We start from the raw sequence: 26232 nt of genomic DNA on the forward strand, positions 1-26232 counted from the left end.
CAAACCTTAGCAGTGCACGGAAACGCTGTTTACCTTCCCGCTGGAGTGGTACCTATTTATCTACTTGCACTCTTTGACGTGCTTTCGAACTGCTAGGTGGGCAGGAGCTGGGACCAAGCAACAGGAGCTCACCCCGCCGTGGGGATTCGAACCGCCGACCTTCTGATAGGCAAGCCCTAGGCTCTGTGGTTTAATCAAGGGTGCTGACCCGCAAAACCTGTTCCCTCCTTGGCACACAGTTAAACATGGGTGTGTCCTCTTTTCCAAGCCACAGGTGAGGTTTTTTTGCTCAAGGTGCTGCTTCCTCCCCCAATCTCCTCCCCTCCCTTCTTCATTGAAGAAAACTACCAACAACCAACATGAGTCTGAACAAACTGCGGGAGGCAGTGGAAGACAGGAGTGCCTGGCGTGCTCTGGTCCATGGGGTCATGAAGAGTCGGACACAACTAAACGACTAAACAACAACAACCAACAGTCACCTTTTGCATGGCTTCTGTAGCATATAGAGGAGAGGCACAGGCAAACAGTGTCGATACAAGAAAGTATGACTGAAAGGAGAAGGTCCCGATCCATTGTCTTTGTACTTCAGAACTGCTGTTTGTCTTCAACGTATTTCCTTTGTTGCTCAGCAATGGAGCCAGGTTAGAAGTTAAAATGAGGGGAAAAAAACCAATAATAGAGACTTTGAAATACTAAAGTAGATGTTTGATGTCTTCCATTACGTTTATCCATTTGTCCATTGCTGGATCAAAACCTGAGGCTTGTTGCTGGGACCCCTGGTTGGGCTTCCAGTGGCCAAGCTCCACTCAATGTTCATGGCTTTTCTCAAGGAATCTTCGGAGCTGAAATTTATTAAGGGTACTGAGAGTTGTATCTCACCTATATTTAAGGGTCTGGTGACTTCTGTTTCAGTGTATCTGAAGAAGTGTGAAAGCTCATACCAAGAACAAGCTTAGTTGGTCTCTAAGGTGCTACTGGAAGGAATTTTTAATTTTATTTTGTTTTGACTATGGCAGACCAACATGGCTACTACCTACCTGTAATTTCCAGAGTGGTTCAACTACCATTCCCTCTTATCAGGGAACTCTGGGAACTGTAGCTCAGTGAGGGGAACGGGGGCCTCCTAACAACTCTCAGCACCCTTAACAAACTGCAACGCCCAGGATTCTCTGGGGGAAGCCATGACTGCTTAAAGTGGTATGACACTGCTTTAAACACAGCGCAGATGGAGCCAGACTCAGATGTCTTCTTCAGGTCACCATCCAGGATGCCCTGTCAGCTCATCTGAAGGCCAAACCAGCTCCACCGGACTGTAAAATCCTGGCCCCTGAGCCTGTCCTTCAGTTTAAGGAACTTGTCTCATAGGAGAGAATATGGCACTACCTCCGTATTCTCAAAATGAAAGGAAGTATACAAATTTTCAATTCCAATCTACCAGTCTAAGCTCCCCCGCCATTCTGTCCTGCCCCACCTTAGGAATTCAGCCTCCTGTTGGTGTCTTCAGGTCTCTGTTTCCTATTTTTCTTAACTGGAAGTGTGCCACTCTGGCCCTCGGGGCGGGCAGACAACTTCCCCTGGAACTGGAATCCTCGCCATTTGTGGCCCAGACATCTACCTGAGGCTGTGGGAGCTCAGGTATCAGAGCCCTCTTCAGCCACAGAAGGGAAACTTAAGTATGGAGCATCAACCCCTTTGAGTGTGAAGCCTTTGGATAGGCTAGTTGTTCGTTGTTCAGTCGTTCAGTCGTGTCCGACTCTTCATGAGCCTTGGATAGGCTAGACTTGGTGTAAATACTAAGGGCCTGGCCTCTTCTTGCCCGAGTCAACAGAACCATACTTTTGACCACTTTTGAGTGCTCACTGGAAGGACAGATCCTGAAGCTGAGGCTCCAATACTTTGGCCACCTCATGAGAAGAGAAGACTCCATGGAAAAGACCCTGATGTTGGGAAAGATGGAGGGCACAAGGAGAAGGGGACGACAGAGGACGAGATGGTTGGACAGTGTTCTTGAAGCTACCAACATGAGTCTGACCAAACTGCGGGAGGCAGTGGAAGACAGGAGTGCCTGGCGTGCTCTGGTCCATGGAGTCACGAAGAGTGGGACACAACTAAACAACAACAACAACAACTTCAATTGCCAACTGAAGCTTTCATTCCAGTTACATCAACTGCCCTCACAGATTTGGGAAAACCACTTCTGGATTGGGGTAATCTCTCTTGTTCAGCATAGGCCTGGCAGACTTGAAATAGGCCAAACACTGTCACAGACTTGCATCTAAACAGTTGGTGCAAACATGGGCACATCAAGCTGTGTTGGAAGAAAGCAAGTATGGCCTTCTCACCTGAGGTTTCCACATGTTCGTCAACCATGTCCTTATCGGCTTACTTCCCTTTGTACAAATTCCCACAAATCTTTCACAGGAATGATGGATACTGGTATCCGAAAGGGAGAATGCACAGCCTATGATCTGTGGGGTTGGGATGAAACAATGCTTGCAAAATAGCGAGGCATTTCTGTAGGGGATCCTTCCAAGTACTGTATATTCTGGCGTATAAGACTACTTTTTAATCCAGGGAAATCTTCTCAAAAGTCGGGGGTCGTCTTATACGCCGGGTGGAGAATCTGCGGTTGAGTATATCTCAAACTCTATATTTTAACTGGAAAAGTTTGGGGTCGTCTTATATGCCCAGTCATCTTATACGCCGGAAAATACGGTAATATTTTTCAAGAGGCCTCAAAGAGGGATATTAAGCTGCTTCCTCTTGTAGACCCCCTGCATTCTCCCGATGACCTCTCCCAAGGTCACAGCTTCATCCTTGGAAGAGCCCATCTCAAAAGGCTCATACTTATCGAGAAGCGTAGCTGCACATGTCTTGAGTCTCCCTTTGGTGCTAGATATGTCACCAACATTCCAGGCCAAAATCCCACCCAGCAATTTCACAGAAACATTGGAGAGCTTCTCCCCTCAGATTCCCAAGTCAGCCACCTCCACTCCTGCTGCTTCTGCAACTTCCATTGCATGGGCCCTTTCCATCTACCACAAGTCTCCTCACATTGTGAAAGCACAAATGTTTCCCCCCCCTCTTTCTTTATTGTAAAGTGATTTTTTAAAAAGATTTTGTAGATTAATCACAGACAACTTGCTATATCTATATAGGATGGAACATTCAAAATATCCGCCTTCTCTCTCTCCTTTTGTTTATTCATGCTATGACATAACTTTCCTCCAAGCGTATGTCCGCACGTGAGATTCCTGTGTACCAAGTTCCAAGACTGACGTTTGGCAGAAAACTTGATGCACCCTAACAAAAGAATGTTTTTGAGCTATGTGCTGCTTGTCCTGCCCTGTATGGGTTGCGCCTCTCACCCCCATGAATTCCCAACCGCCATGCACAACGCCAGAGGCATCGTATGGGTGGTACAGATGGATACCATGCAGCTTGCAAAAAGACTGGGTTGTGCAGAATTGTTGCGCTGGCGCCCCTCCGAAAAACTCAAGAGAGCACACACTCGTTTTCCTTTTGGATTCATGAGCTCATCAGGTGGCCTTCAGCAAAGAACAAATCCATGAAGTAAAGTTCTGTCGGGTGGTACTAGACACAACGGCTAAATGAAACGTCTCTGGAGACCCAGTCGGTGTGGAGCAACAGCAAGAGGAAGCCGTCACGTCCGGTTGGGGAGCTTCCCAAGGGGCATCCGTTGCCCAATGTGAGAAGTAGAATGCTGGACTAGATAAGAGTTTTTGGTTCGATCCAGCAGGGCTATTCTTTACATTGCAAAATGCTTCTTACAATCTGATGCAAAGAATCTAAATGCAAAGGCCTGGATTCACCTAGATGCCAGTATCAGCAGGGCTAAAGGATGGGAAGGGGTGGCAGGTTATTAAGCCCCAGGTGGTCCACAATATTGGGGAGGTCAAGGATTTTAGCATGATAAAGCACCTGCGAGGGGCACTCCGAAGTCTGATTGTTACATGTTGGTACTGTGGTATCTAGAGACCCGATGTTTTGGTTTGTTTTCTTTTGAAAGGCTGTGTAAACGGGTCCTTTTGACTGATACATAAAAAAGATACTTGCTAGCTGGCTACTGATGTTCTCTAGGAGTTGTTGCAAGTCAGGAACCATGACTTCCGGTCTAGAATGCAAATTTCAGTCAAGTCTTCTGGTGCTTAAAGACATTTTGCTCCTTGTTCTGGGCAGGGAAGTTACAAGATCCAGGTGTGGGATCAGGGTGACTTGCTCCTACAAGATCTACAGCAAGCCTTCCTGTAGTACCAGTGTGAACAGAGCTTCACTTTCAGGACCAGCACACAGTTAGCTGTCGTTTTGTCTTCACAGTCTTCATCTAAAGAGTGGAAATGGGACAACAGGCGTCAGTAAGAGAGTTGCTTGATCCCTCCCTGGCCATCTCACAGGGACTGGGCTAATTTATTTCCAATATGTGGCTGACTTCGAATTTACCGTATTTTTCGCTCCATAAAAAGTAAGGGGAAATATCTGTGCATCTTATGGAGCGAATGGTGGTCCCTGGAGCTGAATTGCCCAGGGGCCAAAAGAGGATCATGCTTTAATTTTACAAAGAGAAAAGGGGGTGTTGAAAGGACCCCGCTGAGCAGCTGATCAGCAGGAGATCGGGAGAGAGATAAGAGTCCCCAGCTCCCTTTCAGCCCCGCCCTCTTGCCCAGGCCTCCAATGTTGAATGTGCTACAGAGGGAGGTTGTTTGTTTCCCCAGCGACATGTGACTGGCTGATTAGATTATCTGTCTGGAAACTGTAGAAGAGGCTCCCTTTCCTTTAGAAGCTGCAGAAATGTGAGTTGAACCCCATAAAAACAGGGCTTTTCCTCTTTGCTTTTCCCCCTTCGCAAAAGGAGCTTTGCTTTTCCCCCTTTGCAAAAAAAGCTGCAAAACTTTTAGCTGATCCTCAAAAAAACAGGGCTTTTCCCTTTGCAAAAAAAGCTGCAAAACTTTTAGTTGATCCTCAATAAAACAGGGCTTTTCCTTTTGCAAAAAAAGCTGCAAAACTTTTAGCTGATCTTCAAAAAAACAGGGCTTTTATAGGAGGAAAACCAGAAAAATATTATTTTTCTTGTTTCCTCCTCTAAATATGAGGTGCGCCCTATGGTCCGGTGCGCCCTATGGAGCGAAAAATAGGGTATATGGGGACCGTAGTCTTCCTTATCTCTGCAGTTCTTGACCAACATGTACCCTTTATTCCATTCTTTTCCCTAGTTTTCCTCCTCCTCCTCCTCCTCCAATCCTTTCCTCTGGCCTTCCCTTCTGCTCATTTGTCAAGACCACCCTTCCACAAATCCTGCCATCCTGGACCCAATGTTTCACCACTGCCCCATTCTTTTCACGCACCTGCCTGTCTCCTCTCTCTCTCTCTCTCTCTCTCTCTCTCTCTCTCTCTCTCGGAGCTAAACTCATCCTCCAATGGCAACCACAGACCCTCCTGCTTGCATCACCCTTCTGTGACATCACAGCTGGTCAGCCAATCGTTAGCAGAGCCAGTCGTCATTGCCGTTCTGCTTCTCTGCCACACAATCCCCACGTGCATTACAAAGCAAAAATAGCTGTGACCCTTCTCTCTCTCTCAAGACTGAGCCCACAATGGCACCCCACCCCCAGAGGAAATCCCCCCCTTTACCTGGGGCATCCGTGGGACACAACTGGAGCTGGCATGTCTGCTTGGCTTCAGGCTTGGAAGCTGACTCACAGCCTTGCCCCAGGACTTCCCCTTGGTAGCATTTCACCTCACGAAAACGCAGGCCTGTGCCACAGGTCTTGCTGCACTACGGGAGGCAGAGGGGCCGGGGGGGGGGGTGGATAAAAAAAACACCAAGATAACTAAATGTTCCCCAGTGGCGGAAATGGGGGGTTTATAGCAGGGGTAGGCAACCTGGCGCTGGATTATGGAGAAAGCTAGAGAGTTCCATTTACTTCTGCTTCATTGACTATGCAAAAGCATTTGACTGTGTCGACCACAGCAAACTATGGCAAGTGCTTAAAGAAATGGGAGTGCCTGATCACCTCATCCGTCTCCTGAGAAATCTCTATGTGGGACAAGAAGCCGCAGTTAGAACTGGATATGGAATAACTGATTGGTTCAAAATTGGGAAAGGAGTACGACAAGGCTGTATATTGTCTCCCTGCTTATTTAACTTATATGCAGAATTCATCATGTGAAAGGCAGGGCTGGATGAATCCCAAACCGGAATTAAGATTGCTGGAAAAAATATCAACAACCTCAGATACGCTGATGATACAACCTTGATGGCAGAAAGTGAGGAGGAATTAAAGAACCTTTTAATGAGGGTGAAAGAAGAGAATGCAAAATATGGTCTGAAGCTCAACATCAAAAAAACTAAGATCATGGCCACTGGTCCCATCACCTCCTGGCAAATAGAAGGGGAAGAAATGGAGGCAGTAAGAGATTTCACTTTCTTGGGTTCCATGATCACTGCAGATGGTGACAGCAATCACGAAATTAGAAGACGCCTGTATCTTGGGAGAAAAGCAATGACAAACCTAGACAGCATCTTAAAAAGCAGAGACATCACCTTGCCAACAAAGGTCCGTATAGTTAAAGCTATGGTTTTCCCAGTAGTAATGTACGGAAGTGAGAGCTGGACCATCAAGAAGGCTGATCGCCGAAGAATTGATGCTTTTGAATTATGGTGCTGGAGGAGACTCTTGAGAGTCCCATGGACTGCAAGAAGATCAAACCTATCCATTCTTAAAGAAATCAGCCCTGAGTGCTCACTAGAAGGACAGATCTTGAAGTTGAGGCTCCAGTACTTTGGCCACCTCATGAGAAGAGAATACTCCCTAGAAAAGACCCTGATGTTGGGAAAGATGGAGGGCACACGGAGAAGGGGGCGACAGAGGATGAGATGGTTGGACAGTGTTCTCGAAGCTACTACATGAGTTTGGCCAAACTGCGAGAGGCAGTGAAGGATAGGCGTGCCTGGCGTGCTCTGGTCCATGGGGTCACGAAGAGTCGGACACGACTGAACGACTGAACAACAACAACAACGGCAACCTAAGGCCTGGGGGCCAGATGCGGCCCAAACGCCTTCTCAATCCGGCCTGCGGGCGGTCCGGGAATTAGCGTGTTTTTACATGAGTAGAATGTGTCCTTTTTTTTAAAAAAAAAAATGCATCTCTGGTTTATTTGTGGGGCCTGCCTGGTGTTTTTACATGAGTAGAATGTGTCTTTTTATTCAAAATGCATCTCTGGGTTATTTGTGGGGCCTGCCTGGTGTTTGTGCTTTTATTTAAAATGCATCTCTGGGTTATTTGTGGGGCATAAGAATTCGTTCATTCCCCCCCCCAAAAAAAAATATAGTCCAGCCCACCACATGGTCAGAGGAACAGTGGACCGGCCCAGGGCTGAAAAAGGTTGCTGACCCCTGGTTTATAGCGACAGAGGCGGCATGTCTAAAGGGATCCCCGGAGGCTGTCCTGAAGATTTGATGGGGAGACTGAGTGGATGAGACCGATAGTGGGTCCATCAGTTAAGAAGGCATTTTCTACAGGGCCTGTAGAGGGAAGTGATGGGCAGATGGGGCTCATATGCCCTCTTTTCACCCCCATCTTAAGCCCCACCACAGAACTAACCCGCCCCTTCCTCTACCTGGGACCAAGAGGTGGAGAACCACGTTGAGCAGGGTCTCTTGAAGCAGGACGCCTGAACTTCTGGCTTGGGGAGAGCATCGCAGTGCTTCTCGGGGTACTCCCTGTACAGTCCATTTTCCAGCCCCACACACAGCACGGTCCGCATCTTGACGCCTCGGCCACATGTCGCATTGCACTGGAAGGGAGGAAGAGGGGTTTCATTCAGTCATCAGCATGAGAACCTTGCTGGGCAGTTGCTTCTGACTGATGCCAGTTACCAGCTCAAGATGTGCTCTGGCAAGGCAGGTGTTGGGAGGAAGCCAAAGGTACAGTTGCCTCTTTTTAATCTAACACAGAGCAAAAGTTAACCTTTATTTATTTGAGACTCGATCTATTCCCATTTTCATTATGTCTACCCTTACTGTGGCGTCCCTTTACCTTTACCCTTACTGCAAGGGTGCAAGTTATTTTATTTTCATTATAAAATTTCCAATCCACTCAGTAAATATTTTTCAATAATGATTTTTTATCAAATCTTCCAAGTTATTACACAACTCCAATCATATATATATAGGGGTTCTTTTCATTGCACATTAAGTGATTACCATCTCAAAGGAGCGGCCAGACTACCAGGAAAGGCAATCAGATAAGGTATTATCAGATAACTTGCCAGACAGGAGATAAACAACGCACTCAGATTTCTGTTGTGGACCGCCTTTTCTGTGATGTAGGTATGGTGTATCTGGGGTGGTGGTCTTGGGCTACACCCCTTCTGTGATGTAGGTATGATGTTTCTAGGGGTGGTCTTGGACTCCAGGGTGGACAATTTACTGTATATTCTGGTGTATAAGACTACTTTTTAATTCAGGGAAATCTTCTCAAAAGTCAGGGGTCGTCTTATACACTGGGTGGAGAATCTGCGGTCGAGTATATCTCAAACTCTGTATTTTAACTGGAAATTTGGGGGTCGTCTTATACGCCCAGTCATCTTATATACCGGAAAATACGGTAAATGTCTATACAAGGGCAGGCACACCTTTGTTCTGGGTCCTCCTGTGTGTGAGGGGAGCACCCTGTTGCAACAGTTTTAATAAAGATCAGGCTTACTAGCTGCTTTGCTTCTCAATATTCTCTGTTATTTTCTCCTACCGATGGAGAACCTACATAAGGACTCTATAAGGGCTCTTGTGTACCCCATAAGGGAATAAGGGCAGGTTTTGTTTACAACACCTACAAAGAGAAAACTCTGGGGAGATCAGATGCAGAAGGTTAACGGCAAAGCACAGAACTGAGTTAATGGCTAGTCAAGAAACACACCCAACAGTAGGCGGCAAACCTTTTGTGGGTGGTGTTGGCAAGAGCATGTTATATGAAGGGCGTGACCAATCCGGACTCACCTGGTCCCATTCCTGCTTAACCCAATGCGCAGGGCAGTTCTTATCTCCACAGGGATAGATTGCTAGAGGCTTGGTGTTGGGGTTGCACAGGGAGTCCGAGATCACCTTCCCCTCCAAATTGCGGCACGTGACAAAGCGGCTCATCCGTCCCTCGCCACACAAACCTGAGCACTTGGAGAAACAAAAGGGCCTTTCAAGGCAACAGCAGCTGAGCACCAATCTCTAATCAGGAAGACGCTGGGGGACATCTGTAAGACTTTGGAAACATTTATGGTACCATGGTTCCATGCAGCCACAAGTAATATGGACGGGATGCAGAAATTGCCTTCGTGTTCTCCTTCCTTTTTAAAATACCTAGACCTCACGACTGCAGAATAATGTCTAGAAATATGCATGCAGGGTCTGACTCCCAGGCTAAGAAGATCTAGAATGGCAAGCTTCCCAGAAAGACAGTTGTTCTGCTTCTGCCAACCTTGTCCCAAAACGTATACAGAAAAAAAGAGGAAAGCGTACTCTCATTCCAGGGAGGCAGCAAGTCTGACCGGGAACTGAGTTTGTGACACTCTGGGATCCTTTGTTGTTGTTTTTTAAATAATATTTATTAAATCCAATTAAATCCAAATTACAATACATGATTAAATTTTTCCAAACTCCCCTTTCTCTCACCAAGGGGAGCATACAAAACAAACCCCCCTCTCACTGGGATAATCAACAGTTCTTTCCCAATTTAACCACTTACTTTGCACATATCCTCTTTGCCTTTTCCGACTTCCCTGATTCCCCCCCCCACTTTGATTTCCGAATTAACCCTAATTCACAGTTATTGCCAATTAATCCCCATATTACTTTTCCTCCTTCTCACATTTTTCTTAATTAATACTTTTACTAAATAGTTATTCATCTTACGCGTCTTATTTATCATTTTATCCTATCCTCTGCATTCACTATATTCCTGAGCCTCCATTGCCTAATTCCAAATTTCATTACAGCAACCCATTTTGAAATTAATTTCATTTTAACTCTTCCCCCCCTTTCCTCCTATACTCCCTACAATTATATTTCTTATTCGTTAACCGTTATCCATTACCAAACCATATGTCTAAACCATAACATAAAGAGAATTTCCATAAAGACATTCATTTTTCAACCCACGCCCACCCTTTCAAATTCCAAAACCCCACAATCCTGGGAAACTGGCTTCTGCTCCTTTCTTATCGCAAAGGGATCCTTTGCCAGCCTATTTCTTGGTTATGAAAGCATGCGGCAAAGAGACAAGAACTGGAATGAGTCGCCCTCTGCCCACCTCAAAACCCGCAGGCTCCCCACGGATGACAAACCTGTCATCTCCATGCCCTCTTAATCCGACCCTCTAAAATGGGGACGGGAGAGGAGGAGAAAACAGAAAGTTCTGTGACTCACCGGCCCCCAGTCAGAGGCAGTCCAGTGCCAGTCGCAGGGGGGGCCTGAGCATTCCCGCTCACCGACAGGCCTCAATGACTCACTGCACAGACTGGGCTCCACAGAGCAGCGCACCTCCCTCTTCATCGTCCCCGGGCCACCACACCGAGCAGAACACTATAAAGATGGGAACAGGATGATATGGGACAGGGGAAATGGAAAACGCCGCGAAAGGTGCAAGCCCCGAGGAGGCAATTATTCTTCTGTGGGCAGGTTTGTTCCTTCATAAACAGTATGGGATCACCCCTTCCACTCAGGAAAGCGACCTAATATTCCCAAAGTGATTAATATCGCAAACCATTTATGTTAGCTCAAGGTCGACATGCGTGGCTTCCTGACAGAGCCATCTGCCTCGGGCAGCAGAATTTAAGCACGGTTTAAAAAAGCAAATGGTAACTAATTTATTCACAGTTTATTGTGGGGAGGGGAAGTTGGGGGTTTTTTTAGATAATAATAATAATAATAATAATAATAATAATAATAATAATAATAATAGTTTATTTATACCCAGCCTATCTGGCTGCGTTTCCCCAGTCACTCTGGGCGGCTTCCGACAGAAGGTTAAAAATACATTAAAGTATCAGTTATTAAAAACTTCCCTAAACAGGGTTGCCTTCAGATGTCTTCTAAATGTCAGTTAGTTGTTTATTTCTTTGACATCTGATGGGAGGGAGTTCCACAGGGCAGGCACCACTACCGAGAAGGCCCTCTGCCTGGTTCCCTGTAACTTCGCTTCTCACAGTGAGGGAACTGCCAGAAGGCCCTCGGAGCTGGACCTCAGTGTCCGGGTTGAATGATGGGGGTGAAGGCGCTCCTTATATGTACGAGCGATAACAAATCAATAGAGTCGTTCCATCACATATCATTTAAATGCCCATTATACACCAGAATTTTGAACCCAGTTATTTTGGAAATTGCTGATAATCCTTCTGAAACACAATCGGCTTGCTTGTTGCGAGATACGATTCCCCCAAAGAACATCACAGGTTGCTAGATTCTTGATTTCAGTTATCTCATACAAAAGACGCCATGGAACACTCCAAGAATATTGATATTATATTATTCAATAATTCCAGCTTAAATGGCCTTGTAATATTATTGTCATCATTTTACCTGTAAAACTGAGAAGACTGTGTGTATTTGTCTTTTAATTGCTGTGTCGATGTTCATAATGTGTTTGCTTTTGTAATATGAATGTATTTTATTTTATTTATTTTACTCCTGTTGTGGGCTTATAGCCGAATAAAGATATCTTCTCTAAGGCGCTCCTTCAGGTATAAAGGACCGAGGCCATTTAGGGCCGAAACGTTTAGGTCTGGCCTTGCTTACATGAACTGGTACCACGCTCCCTCCGTTTCATGCGGTGAGGCTGAAACTCGTCTTGGAAAGTGGCCACCCTCTGCTGTGGAAAGTTTCACCATTTCCGCAAGGAGGTTACGCCATGCAAAAATCTCAGCGTGTGAAATGTGAGGGTGCTACCGGAGAGATAAAGGGGGGGGGGGAGGTGTCACTCATTGCAAGGCACCGAGGTGGGGTTTGTGTGTGTCCCAACCATTGCAGCCAGTCTCCAGCACTTTGCGCCTGTTAGCACACTGGATCCTTTGCCCTACAGAGGGTGGTGAATACAGCACATGATATCATGGGCTGTCCCCGGAGTTCACTAGATGACATCGCAGGAGACCGCTGCCTCAGGAGAGCGAGGAAAATTCTCAGGGATGACTCACACCCCGGCCAGCACCTCTTTAATCTCCTACCTTTGGGCAGGAGATATAGAAGTATAATCAGCCACACCAACAGGTTAAAGAACAGGTTTTTATCCATGGGCTGTTGGGCTGCTGAATGGGGAAAAAACAGTGGTGAACTTCCGACAAGCACACAGAGTGCGAACAAGACTGAGTGTATGTGTGTGTCGTTTAATTTCACTGCACACAGGTGGTGTACTGTAGTGACAATAAAGGTCTATTATTTTATTATTTATTATTATTTGCACCCATTAGCACTCTGGATCCTCACACGAGACCTTCAGAAAAGAGTGTCCTCCATCCTAGAATTCCAGCCCAAAGGAATCCAGCCAGCTTTCCAGTGTCTTCAGGATATGATGCCCGACCTCCAGCAACCATGTCCAGGTCCCAACTGGACTCCAGCTATAGCCCACCTTGGAGCTAGGCCAAAGCCCAATACTCTACGTAAATAATAGTCGCTGTGTAGTCTTAAGATCTCACAGTTCTAGCCACCCTGGCAGGAGTGTACAGTGGTACCTCTGGTTACGAACGGGATCCGTTCCGGAGCCCTGTTCGTAACCCTCGACGTGCATAACCTGAAGTGCCGCGTTTGCGCATGTGTGCGACGCGATTCAGCGCTTCTGCGCATGATGCCATTTGACGCGTCTGCGCATGCGTGAACCGCCGAACCCGGAAGTAACGCGTTCCGTTATTTCCGGGTTCGGCGCATTCGTAACCCGTGCTGTACGCATCCTGAAGCATTCGTAACACGAGGTACGAATGTACTGGAAATTATGGCCTAGATTTCAAATTACTCAAAAAAAGCAGAAAGGGGCTGAACATGTCTTTTTTATTCCTTAGATGGGGAGGGGGAAGGCAGTACAGGTGGGTGACACGCCAGGAGACTAAACTTGCTTTCCCTTGGCTCTTGGAATATTTGTGCTAACGACTTGCAGCATTGAATTGTGGAGCCACTGAGCACTCATTCTGAGTGAAATGAGACGTTGGGTTATTACCATCACTGATTTATTAATTGCTTGCTATGAAATTGTCAGGAAACCCCCCTCCCCACAGCTGGTAGCATCCCAGGATCGTTTGCAGTACAAGGAACCACCCCCGTTGTTCACCAGTTCGTCATCCCCCTCCTCAGGAGGAAGCGATCATTCCTCCAGTGGGGAGGGGGAGTTGGAGGCAGGAAGTCGGCGCAGGGGCTGTGAAGGGATGGCAGAGCCTGAGCACCGAGGGGAAAGCGGGGAACAGGGACAGCTTCCCGCGCCCCGAGTTCGCAGACAGGAAAGACGTGGAAGGGAGAGGCGGGGGTTTAGAATCCCGCGCCTCTTTTGCTGGACCAAGAACCGGAAGAGTTCATTCCCAGACTCTGCGGAGGGATGAGATGGACGTTTTAACTTTTGCTCCACTGTAAATATCTGCACAATAAAGAACTTAGTTTTTAGAAGTTCGGCGTTCGGCCGATTTCTCACGAGCAACCACTGAACGTCCTTACAGCAATGATGTGCAAGGAGCAGTCCCTGGGTGGGGAAGTATAGAAAAGGTGCCACAGGGGGCTGTAAAAGCCCACCCTGCTTCAAATGATAATAATATGCTAAGGCTGCTATCGTCCTTAAAACAGATTTCATTTGCCTTTGCGCTTGCAGAGAGGCTCACTTAGCTGTTTCCCCGGGCCCATGCTGTAAACCCTTCTTTTGCTGAACTTGCCAAAGAACCACATACCTCAGACCACTCTGACAGCTCCCACTGTGGCCCACAAGCTTTGTTCTTGCAAGATTTCCGCTCCATGGGCCTGGCTAGCCCAGCCGACTCGCACATGTCGTCGTAAACAGAGCTGTCAAAGCCCGGAGCCAGCATCTTCCAGCAGCGCACCGTTCGGTACTGGTAGCCTTCGCTGCAGGTCCGGGAACACTCGCTCCACCGGCTGGTCTCCCACCTCCACGTAGGCGCCAATGGCGAGAGAGGAGAGAGAGAAACCATGGCTTACTCTGAGGGAACTTGGAAGGTCAGAGCAGTAGAATTAACCGAGTCGAGAGAGAGAAAACAGAAGAGCCTTCCAAGCTTCCAAACTACAGGAGGCTCTAGAACAGGGGTCGGCAAGGCTTACCAGGCATGGGCCGGATCACTCCCGCGATGATCCTCCATGGACCGGGGCCGGTGCAGTGCAACGCCGTAAATCGCGTCTGCACATGTTGCACGGCGCCGGAAATCACTATTTTCGGCATCTGGGCATGCGCAGAAGCGATTTCCGGTGCCGTGGGCATGCATAGACATGATTTCCAGCATCTGGGCATGCGCAGAAGCGATTTCCGGCGCCATGGGCATGCATAGACCTGATTTCTGGCATCTGGGCATGCGCAGAAGCGATTTCCGGTGCCATGGGCATGCATAGACCTGATTTCCGGCTTCTGGGCATGCGCAGAAGCGATTTTCGGTGCCATGGGCATGCATAGACATGATTTCCGGCTTCTGGGCATGTGCAGAAGCGATTTCCGGCACCATGGGCATGCATAGACATGATTTCCGTCATCTGGGCATGTGCAGAAGTGATTTCTGGAGCCGCAGAAGAGAGTCCCCGTGGCATGCTGCGCCGGTTTAGCGCAGCGCAGGGGGACTTGCCAAGCAGGTGGCTCAGTTTGGGGGTGGCTCGTGGGCCGGTCAAATGGCCTCCATGGGCCGTTTTCGGCCCATGGGCCTTAGATTGCCAACCCCCAATAACCACCCAAGAGTGAAATGCACTTCCCAGTAAAAATATCAACTCTGCAATTCCCAGTAAGCTTTAACCTTACCACAAGACCACCACATATGATAAAAAAGAACCTTCTTTTTATATAATGAATTGAAAAGGATGTTCAAAATAACAATTTAAAAAAAAAAACCAGAAGCTTTTCTTTTGGGAATTATAGGGACAGAACTACTCAAATTGTATAGAAATTTATTTAGGAATGCTGCTACAGCAGCAAGAATGCTGCTCGCACCAAAGTGGAAAGAAGGAGAAGTCCCAGCAAAGGAAGAATGGATAGAAAAACTTATGGAATATGCAGAAATGGCAAAACTTACTGGAAGAACAAGAAATCAAGATAACAAACTTTTTTTAATAAAAGAATGGAAATGGTTTATTGAATATTTACAGATAAATGGCAAACAGATAAAAACATTAGCAGGATTACTGTAATAACCTGCAGTTTCGTAAGAGTACATATTTAAAGTAGATAATTAAATGAGCAAATAAAATGAATTTGGATATGCAGAAGATGTTAAAAAATAAATTTAAGGAACTGCAGCAAGAGGGGGAAGGAAGTCAAGCTTTGAAGCATTAAATTGACTGTAAAACTAATGAAATGTATAAACTTGAAAAGTATAAATAAAATTTATATATATATATACTCCGCAGGCTGATTTTGGTTTGCCAATTAAGTAAGCAACCGCAAAGCAGACCCGTTATAATAAGTCCTGCAGTTGTTTATAATTTCCCAAGCATTTTGCAATTGTAAAGTTTTTGCATTTTGTAAAGGAAGACAGAAGATCATTACAGTTAACCACCTTCCACCTTCCACCACCCTCAAACTACAGATTTCATATTCTGGTTCAGGATTAAGATTGCACACCTACACCCCAGCCCAGTCCCTTTCTGGGAACTGTCTCCTTTCACTCACCTAGGCTGGCAGTCTCTGCCTGTGCAAAACTCATGAGTGGGCTCCGGGCGCGTCAGGGCGTCACAATACGCTTCTTCCACTTCCACGCCATCATAGCGGACGCACATGGCGTAGGAGCTGCTGATCCCTGGGTGGACAACAACCGGAAGTGTTTCTTTTTACTTTTATTTATTTATTTGTTTTAAATAAATTTTATTAAGTTTTCAAGACATAGAACACCGACAATCCACATAAATATGACAACAACAAAAATGATACAAAAATACAAAAAAATAGGAAAAAAGAAACTAAAAATAAAATAAAATACAAAAACACAAAAAAGACCTATAATAACTAAGTTACAGGTGGGTAGCCGTGTTGGTCTGCCATAGTCGAAACAAAATAGAAAATTCTTTCCAGTAGCACCTTAGAGACCAACTGAGTTTGTTCTTGGTATGAGCTTTCGTGTGCATGCACACGAAAGCTCATACCAAGAACAAACTCAGTTGGTCTCTAAGGTGCTACTGGAAACAATTTTCTATTTTATAATAACTAAAATCATTCTATTCCTTAACATTGTTAATTGACTCCCTCACATCCTCTCCTGCGTTCACTGTAAAACGTCTTTAGTAAATTCTTAACATTATACAATCATCAATAATATCTAATCTTATTCTGAGTCTATTTTCCTTATCAAACCTCTAACTTACTTGGTCTTATCTATTTTCCATATCTGTAGCCTAACAATTCTTCCAGTTCAATTCTTAAATACTAATCTTAGCACGAATTTTCAAATAATCTTTAAATTTCTTCCAGTCTTTCTGTACCGCTTCGTCCCTCTGGTCTCGGAGTTTCCCGGTCAGTTCTGCGAGTTCCATATAGTCAATCATTTTCATTTGCCACTCTTCCACCGTAGGTATCTCTTCAGTTTTCCAGTTTTTTAGCTAGTAGAATCCTTGCAGCTGTTGTGGCATACATAAAGACTGTCCTATCCTCTTTTGGGATTTCATCTTTTTAGTACCTGTTCGTTAAATGGCCCCTAGCAGCAGAGGTGCTTGCCTAAAGGTAAAGGTAAAGGGACCCCTGACCATTAGGTCCAGTCGCGGACAACTCTGGGGTTGCGGAACTCATCTCGTTTTAGTGGCCGAGGGAGCCGGCATACAGCTTCTAGGTCATGTGGCCAGCATGACTAAGCTGCTTCTGGCGAACCAGAGCAGCGCACGGAAATGCCGTTTCCCTTCCCACCAGAGCGGTACCTATTTATCTATTTGCACTTTGACGTGCTTTCGAACTGCTAGGTTGGCAGGAGCAGGGACGGAGCAATGGTCGCGGGGATTCGAACCGCCGACCTTCTGATCGGCAAGCCCTAGGCCAGGGGTAGGCAACCTAAGGCCCATGAGCCGGATGCGGCCCAATCGCCTTCTCAATCTGGCCCGCGGACGGTCTGGGAATCAACGTGTTTTTACATGAGTAGAATGTGTCCTTTTATTTAAAATGCATCTCTGGGTTATTTGTGGGGCATAGGAATTCATTCACACACACCCCCCCAAAAAAATATAGTCTGGCCCACCACATGGTCTGAGGGATGGTGGACCAGCCCACAGCTGAAAAAGGTTGCTGACCCCCGCCCTAGGCTCTGTGGTTTAACCCACAGTGCCACACACGTCCCCGCTAAGCAGGCTAAGGGACTCATATTTTCCCACTGCTGCAACCACTTTTCCAGATCTCATCTGATGAGAGAAGATGGCCTTCCCTCCACAGGGAGACCCGCATCCTGTCCCCACAATGTGACAAGGTCCATCTATCCAGAGGGACTTTGTAGACCTCTGCCTTCCAGAGAAGATCTTCCTTGGAAGACCTGAAGGGGGCTCTGAGCAGCAGAGCTGGACAGCATCTTAAAGCTGCACAGTTAATGCTGGGATATGAATGAAGAAGATATAGGACATGCAATCGATTTTGATAGATGGGAGAGATTATGGAAAAGAGGCTTACACTTCACAGCCTGCGTAATTATAAAAGAAAATATATTTAAAATGATGTACCGTTGGTACATCACGCCAAAAAAGTTATCCAAAATGTACAAAAATCAGTCTAAGCTGTGCTGGATGTGTAAAAAAAGAAGTGGGTACATTTTATCATGCATGGTGGGGATGTAAAGTGGTCAAAAAATTCTGGGGTGAAATACATGAAGAGTTAAAGAAATTATTCCAAACCACATTTTCAAAGAAACCAGAGGGATATCTATTGGGTTTGATTTCGATTGATATACACAAAAATAATATTAATGTCTTTCTTTATGCCACAGCAGCGGCAGGATTGTTGCTAGCAAAAAATTGGAAAGGGGATAAAATCCCGACAATTTCTGAATGGAGAATTAAAATGTGTGAGATGGTAGAGATGGCAAAGATAACAGCAAACATTAGAGGTCGCTCTAATCAAGAGTTAATAAAGGAATGGGAAAGAGTAAAAGAACACATGACCATATCTTATTCTGGAATTGATATTCTGTATAATATGGAGTAAATCGTACAGGGGATATGAGAGAATTGGAAAATATAGAATAAGGATAAAGGATCTAAGAAGTAATAACACAATTATAAAAGGTAATATAAGGTATTGAACAAATAAAATCACGTACAAGTGAGGGGGAGTGAAAGGGGTGGGATGGGGGGGAGGGAATAATTTCATTGTTTTTACTGTTTGATTATGTGCTGGTATGTGTGTTTGTATATTATTGAAACCAAATAAAGAAGAAGAAGAAGAAGAAGAGTTTGGATTTGATACCCCGCTTTATCACTACCCGAAGGAGTCCCAAAGCGGCTAACATTCTCCTTTCCCTTCCTCCCCCACAACAAACACTCTGTGAGGTGAGTGGGGCTGAGAGACTTCAGAGAAGTGTGACTAGCCCAAGGTCACCCAGCAGCTGCATGTGGAGGAGTGGGGAATCTAACCCAGTTCACCAGATTATGAGTCCACTGCTGTTAACCACTACACCACACTGGCTCTCAGATTAAAACTTAAACGATTAATTTTAATTTTAATTTAAAAAAAAGAATGAAGAATCAAGGCTGTTCAATGAAAAATTATGGGATTAAATTTAATACGTATCAATTAATTAAAAAAATATGATAGTTTATTGCCTATGCGCACTGTAGCGGGTTAAATGCTCCAGGGCAGCTAGATAACAAACGTGCTAAAAAGTCAGTCATTGTGCCATATGGATGCACAGAGTGGCTTAGAATGGGGGAGGACTGCAGGTCACATGTAGGAAGGTCCAAGTTCAGCCCCCACCAACCCCAGGGACAGGGCAGCAGGGAGGACAACGTATTAGGCAGCCTGTCCATGCAAGCAACGTTCAACTAAATGGACCAATTGGCTGTGCTAGGAAGGGCTGACAGGAGTCGTAGTCCGACAGCTCGAGGGGCACCAACTTGTGGGGGGCTGCTCCACGCAGAATTTGTGGTTGAAGAGTTAAGAATGCAGAAGTGAAGCAAACAGTCAACAGATACCTGAATGAATAGCAAACCTACAATACCAGACTTTCATGCTTATTTCTAGAAAAGATCTCTCTGGGTGCTAGAAAACAAGGCGCATTCAAGGAAAAGGTTCGGTCCCTCGAGAGAATTGCTCTCGAAAACCGTCACCTTCGCAGCAAAGCTACCTGACGTGCACGTCGAGCTGCAAGGGGCGTAGGCCGAGACCTTCCAGCGATACATGTCAGCCAGGCTGATGTCGTCGTGGCCGAGGGGATTCAGCTCAAAGTCGTTGCTGTAGGGGAAAAAGAAGAAGAAGAGTTTGGATTTGATATCCCGCTTTATCACTACCCAAAGGAGTCTCAAAGCGGCTAACATTCTCCTTACCCTTCCTCCCCCAACATCAAACACTCTGTGAGGTGAGTGGGGCTGAGAGACTTCAGAGAAGTGTGACTAGCCCAAGGTCACCCAGCAGCTGCATGTGGAGGAGCGGAGACGCGAACCCGGTTCACCGGATTACGAGTCTACCGCTCTTAACCACTACACCACACCGAGCTTGCATGAACTCACAGGTGGATTGTCTACTCTGGGAAGGAAAGGCCACCTTTTCTGGGATTCTGAGGGGACTAGGAAAGGAGCCCGGGTGTGATTGCAGTCATTGCTGCCCCAGAGTCCGGTGCCTACCAAAGCTGGTGGGGCTGTCAAGGATGTCATTAGTAATTCCCAAAGCATGAACTCGGACCCAAGGAAGGCATAAATTAAGCAGCGGAAGGCAGGGGCCTCACAGAAGAGGCTGCCCACTGTGCCCCTACATGGGTCCCTGTCCTGGCTTTGCGGTCTTCCCATCGGCCTTCACTGTGACCCACAGAACTATCGTTGCTGGGTGGGTAGTCCATCTGAATCTTGGGGTTTGGGGTACAACCGAATTCAACATGCTGGTGTGTTTGTCAGCCATTCAGATGGCGAAGCTGAGAGGAAACCAGCCGCTCCCCACCCCCCATGGCAGAGGTGCTCTGCTGGGAGTTCATACGACACCTATCTTCACCCTAAGGCGACATTTGGTCCTTTGCTCCAGGAAACGTTTGTTCTACTTGCCTTTCAGTGCCAGGAGCCTGAAGAGGTTCTGACAGGAGTTTGCTCCCCAAACCAGCCTGAACGCTGGTGCTGGAGCTAGGCTTGGAAGGCATCGCCACGACCGTATCATTCGCCGCGTCGTCCACCGCAAGCGCTTCAGCGTTCACATCCTCCAGAAAGTTCTTTCTCGCCGGTGGCTTGTGCAGCCCTTCGGACCACTCGACCAAAGGTTCGCCCCAGAAGCCCACCGTCGAGTTCTTCCTCCCCAGCTTGATCGCTAGGTAATGCAATTCCCTGCAATAAGCAGCGTTCTGTGGGTCCTGGAGACACAGTTTCCTGAAGAAACGTAGCCTGGATGGCCCCATCCTGCTGGCCTCCTGGAGCTCAGGCCTCGCTGCGCCGTGGGGAATCGCTGTGCTGATTGTGAGATGATTGAGTCTGAGGGCTTAAAGAAAACACAGGATAGCAACCGATCCAGTTTAAGGCATTCGTTCCTCAAGAGGCACGGGACAAAGCTCGTTTCCCCTTTTATGCTCACAAGACAAATCTTCTGGTGTGATTTGGCATGTGGGCAGTGCAATCTAGCATCTGGTAGAAAGTTTAAAGGACACACTCTCCGTGCTTTAAAAAATTTGAGTTTCCAGCCCTCATAATTTCAGAGTTGTCGCAATCACAGAATTTTAACGTTCAGGGTTTAGGGATGAGTTCAGATTTTGACAAGCAGGTGTGTGCGTAGGGTTGCCATGTGTCCTCTTTATCCAGGACGCGTCCTCCTTTTCAGGACACATAAAATGACAGTCGTCATAGCGATCCATAGTTAAAAGTCGGCAAATGTGTCCCCACCCTTTTTTTGCTCTTCAAAATATGGCAACCCTAAATCTCAATGTTTGAATTTCCAAAAAAAATAAATATTCTCATAACAGCTATTAGATATCCTGGCTTTGCACATTTTCCATTACAACAGCCCTTCATCAAACCACAACACTGCTTCTTCTTCTTCTTCTTCTTCTTCTTATTATTATTATTATTATTATTTGAATTTATATGCCGCCATATACCCAGAGGTCTTGGGGCGGTTCACAGAACAAAATTAAAATATAAAACCACAAAATAAATAATCAAAATAAAAACAACACCCAAATACCCCCCCCCAAAACAACCCACATTTTAAAAGGGCATAGGATGTCAATTGAATCAACCAAATGCCTGGTTAAAAAGGAATGTTTTTGCCTGTCCCCTAAAGTTGTATAATGAAGGTGCCAGGCGAACTTCCCTGGGGAGAGTATTCCACAGATTGGGAGCCACTGCAGAGAAGGCCCTGCTCTCGTGTTGCCACCCTCCAGACCTCTTGAGGAGGAGGCACACAAAGGAGGGCCTCAGAAGATGATCTCAGGGTCCAAGTAGGTTGATATGGAAACCAAGCAAACCCACAACAATTATTTACTTCCTCCCAACCCCGTGCAGAAGGCTCAGGATATATGGGACAGGAATAAGGCATTGCATAACTAAGGACAGCAATGCAAAAAAGCACAGGTTTTCAGTAGGCACCATTGGGAGGAAATGGCTACCCTGCCTCACCCCACCCCACCTCAAGCTTCATGTGGGAGCAGAAGGAATCTAACACTGCACATGCTTGAGAAAACAAAGTGGCAAGAAAATATACCAACCCAGATCCGTTTCTCTGCCCGCTGCCATCTTTTCGTCATCACCTGCTCCATTGGTGTGGTAGACGCGTTGGACTTGGAAACCAAACTTTTCACCCTCTGCCCCATGTTTCCAGCCCCAGTCCTTGCCTTGCGCAGTTGAGTTAAATGGGAAGAAGCCCTGGCTTTTGAAGGCCACCCCTCCGTGCTCCTCCCCCCGTGGGAAAGGTTCCCCTACGTCATCCGGCGCGAGAGATAACCAAGTGGCGTTGAAATCTTGGGAAATGGGCGGGACGGCGTCCTGGCGATTGTGGCCGGGCTCCGGCAAGTGAAGGTACAGCGTCGGCATCTTGATGGCGGGGGGAACGGTTTGAAGGGCCGGCGACAGAGCCCTGGGCACGGTGTAGTCATATGTCACATGGGGCACTTTCCCATTGAAGTTATAGTACTGGGTTCAACAGGGGGAAGGAAAAAGAAAAGGGAAACCAAGTTAGTCCATCGGCACTAGGACTCGGTCATGAGGCAAGCACATCATTCCACTGTGATCTGGAACCCTCTGAAAAACAGTGCTGTCAAGTAACCCGTTTCCCCCAGGATTCTCCCTTATTTCAAGCAGTTTCCCGCTGCTCTCCCTTATTTTTTATTTCCCTTAAATTTCCCGTTTTTAATGGAAGCAGCTCCTCCCCTGCTGGCCAGGGACTGGGTGGGAAGACCTCGCCTACTTGGAGAGAAAAGCCTCAGCCCTCAAAGCAAGTGGGAGCCGTTTCCCGTGCTTACAGGGGGGTGTATTCCTCCCCCTGCATCAGCCCCTATCCGTTGCCGCTGAGCCCCTCAGCCGGCCAATAGGGTTAGCTGGTGGGCGGAGCCTGGCTGCCTTTGAGCAGCTGCTGCTTCCTGTCCTGTTTTGATGGGATCAGACAAGAAGACGATGGGGATCCATCGCGCGGAGCACATGGCTGCCCTACTCTTTGCTCCACTCCGAGCCCGAGCCCGCTTGGAGTTTACATTGCTGCTCCGCCCACTTTTGCTTCTGGCTCCGCCCACCACTGACATCTGACTGTCCCCGGGATAGGTGAGACTGCTGATCCCTTATTTTCAAATCCGAAACTTGACAGCTATGCTGAAAAAGACCCCCGCCCCAATAACAACCTTGAGCCAGGGTCATCTTCTCAGGAAATCTGACAGCCCCAGAACCTGCTCAGTCTCAAGTCTGGAGGGAAACTCCCCAAAGACTTTCTCTAGAGGATGAGGAGTCTCAAGCCCACACTCTACCCACCACCCCAAGTCATTTGCTCTCTTGCTCGCTGGAGAAGGAATAGCACCCTGCAACTTCGCTTCACTGGTGAAGCTCTGGTGGTCAATAGACTGCACTAGAATATGATGGAACACTTCACATCAATCTCCCAGGACATTCTATAAAAGTAGCTGTCTTAATACAAAGGAATTTCAGAAATAGACTGGAAAGAGAAGTGGCTGAATTGCAACTAATCACCAAACTTAAAACCATGGAGAAACCTGGTCTGAACAAAGACATTGGATTCTTATCTCATTATACATGACAAAGCTATCTTTAGCCATCTTACCCCTTGCCTTTCCCTGTAAGACCCTGTAATAATTGCAGTCGTTCACAGTCGTCAACAGGTTTTCCACACCAATCAGCTGATCACCCATTCCCACCACCCTTCTGAGTAATACCCCTCCTCACTCTCCCACTATATATAAGGGTCTGGTGACTTCCGTTCCAGTGTATCTGAAGAAGTGTGCATGCACACGAAAGCTCATACCAAGAACAAACTTAGTTGGTCTCTAAGGTGCTACTGGAAGGAATTTCTTATTTTATTTTGTTTTGACTATGGCAGACCAACATGGCTACCTACCTGTAACTAGAATATGATGGTTCGGTCATATGTGGGACTTAGCAGACCAGGAACTGCCTTACTTAAGAGCCTCTCCCAAGCCAGTTAACTCCCTGACCTCTTATACCTGGAAACTGTACCTGCAGCCTAATTGCATTGCTGGATAAATGGGGGTCATTCCTCTCCGGGTGTCAGGGACTGGGCAGAGGGGGAATGGTGGAGACCGCCTCCCCATCCTGACCCTTCCAGGGAGGGGGAAGAGGAAGACAGTATAGATGTACAACAGGGGTTTGAGGGAGGTGGCAGCTCAGAGGCAGATGAGGGGGAAAGCTGGGAAATCATGGGAGAGCCAGAACAACACCTGGCTGACACGTTGTCATTAGAAAGTCTTCCAGGCCCTCCATCTCCTAGAACTCGACGAGCCTTAAAAATAGGAGAGCAAAGAGCTCAAAGACAGAGGGCACATAGCAGCGCCCATAGGAGAGACGATGAGAATGATGAATGAGGAAGTGGGAGAGATGGGCGGTGGGCTGCAGATTCACTCGGGACAATGCCATTATCTAAGAGGCTGGGTTCTATAGCCTCTCTCTGTAAATACTAAATAAAAAGCGGACGGTAAGAACATTCCTTGTCTTTGTACATTCCTGGGCAACCAGCTGGGAGCTGCTGATAGCATCCTGACAATGGGTCTTTCTTTCCAGGTATACAAGGCATGTTGTTTGTTGTTCAGTCGTTCAGTCGTGTCCGACTCTTCGTGACCCCATGGACCAGAGCACGCCAGGCACGCCTATCCTTCACTGCCTCTCGCAGTTTGGCCAAACTCATGTTAGTAGCTTCGAGAACACTGTCCAACCATCTCATCCTCTGTCGTCCCCTTCTCCTTGTGCCCTCCATCTTTCCCAACATCAGGGTCTTTTCCAGGGAGTCTTCTCTTCTCATGAGGTGGCCAAAGTACTGGAGCCTCAACTTCAGGATCTGTCCTTCTAGTGAGCACTCAGGGCTGATTTCTTTGAGAATGGATAGGTTTGATCTTCTTGCAGTCCATGGGACTCTCAAGAGTCTCCTCCAGCACCATAATTCAAAGGCATCAATTCTTCGGCGATCAGCCTTCTTTATGGTCCAGCTCTCACTTCCGTACATTACTACTGGGAAAACCATAGCTTTAACTATACGGACCTTTGTCGGCAAGGTGATGTCTTTGCTTTTTAAGATGCTGTCTAGGTTTGTCATTGCTTTTCTCCCAAGAAGCAGGCGTCTTCTAATTTGGTGACTGCTGTCACCATCTGCAGTGATCGTGGAACCCAAAAAAGTGAAATCTCTCACTGCCTCCATTTCTTCCCCTTCTATTTGCCAGGAGGTGATGGGACCAGTGGTCATGATCTTAGTTTTTTTGATGTTGAGCTTCAGACCATATTTTGCGCTCTCCTCTTTCACCCTCATTAAAAGGTTCTTTAATTCCTCCTCACTTTCTGCCATCAAGGTAGTGTCATCAGCATATCTGAGGTTGTTGATATTTTTTCCGGCAATCTTAATTCCGGTTTGGGATTCATCCAGCCCAGCCTTTCGCATGATGAATTCTGCATATAAGTTAAATAAGCAGGGAGACAATATACAGCCTTGTCGTACTCCTTTCCCAATTTTGAACCAATCAGTTGTTCCATATCCAGTTCTAACTGTAGCTTCTTGTCCCACATAGAGATTTCTCAGGAGACAAATGAGGTGATCCGGCACTCCCATTTCTTTAAGAACTTGCCATAGTTTGTTGTGGTCGACACAGTCAAATGCTTTTGTGTAGTCAATGAAGCAGAAGTAGATGTTTTTCTGGAACTCTCTAGCTTTCTCCATAATCCAGCGCATGTTTGCAATTTGGTCTCTGGTTCCTCTGCCCCTTCGAAATCCAGCTTGCACTTCTGGGAGTTCTCGGTCCACATACTGCTTAAGCCTGCCTTGTAGAATTTTAAGCATAACCTTGCTAGCGTGTGAAATGAGTGCAATTGTGCGGTAGTTGGAGCATTCTTTGGCACTGCCCTTCTTTGGGATTGGGATGTAGACTGATCTTCTCCAATCCAATACAAGGCATACAGACCAGGAAAAGAGGCTATTGTGTGGCTGGGTGCTTGTTGCAAGATTCATTGCATGTCATAAATGCTATCTAATAGTCTATCCAAGAAATTACAATTCTGATGTAGGGGAGCATTCAAACACGTGATTCCCACTGCCTGCTTCTCCATCTCCAGTCTGAAATATTACCAGTTTATGGCAACAACATCCTCTTGCACATCCTTTCATTGTTACACACAGTGTCAATTGATCTATAATTAAAACTATTACTCCAGTTACAGGTAGG

The 26232-nt window shown here is 46.7% G+C and overlaps 1 protein-coding gene across 1 annotated transcript in view; it reads right to left on the bottom strand.

Annotated features, from left to right (window-relative positions):
* Positions 1 to 4072: 4072 nt before the first annotated feature.
* Positions 4073 to 26232, bottom strand: part of LOC117048003 (ADAMTS-like protein 2) — a 44950-nt gene continuing 22790 nt past the window's right edge. Inside the window, exons 9-18 of the mRNA XM_033151303.1 lie at positions 22054 to 22477; positions 20408 to 20831; positions 19501 to 19607; positions 15861 to 15987; positions 13927 to 14140; positions 10436 to 10591; positions 9017 to 9187; positions 7639 to 7815; positions 5650 to 5794; positions 4073 to 4345 (exon numbers count right to left, since the gene is read on the bottom strand). Of these exons, the coding sequence (XP_033007194.1) occupies positions 4227 to 4345; positions 5650 to 5794; positions 7639 to 7815; positions 9017 to 9187; positions 10436 to 10591; positions 13927 to 14140; positions 15861 to 15987; positions 19501 to 19607; positions 20408 to 20831; positions 22054 to 22477 (2064 nt within the window). The 3' untranslated portion in view covers positions 4073 to 4226. The remainder of the gene's footprint in view (positions 4346 to 5649; positions 5795 to 7638; positions 7816 to 9016; positions 9188 to 10435; positions 10592 to 13926; positions 14141 to 15860; positions 15988 to 19500; positions 19608 to 20407; positions 20832 to 22053; positions 22478 to 26232) is intronic.

This window comes from Lacerta agilis, chromosome 6 (genome assembly GCF_009819535.1).
Source record: "Lacerta agilis isolate rLacAgi1 chromosome 6, rLacAgi1.pri, whole genome shotgun sequence".
In the NCBI taxonomy this organism is placed as follows: domain Eukaryota; kingdom Metazoa; phylum Chordata; class Lepidosauria; order Squamata; family Lacertidae; genus Lacerta; species Lacerta agilis.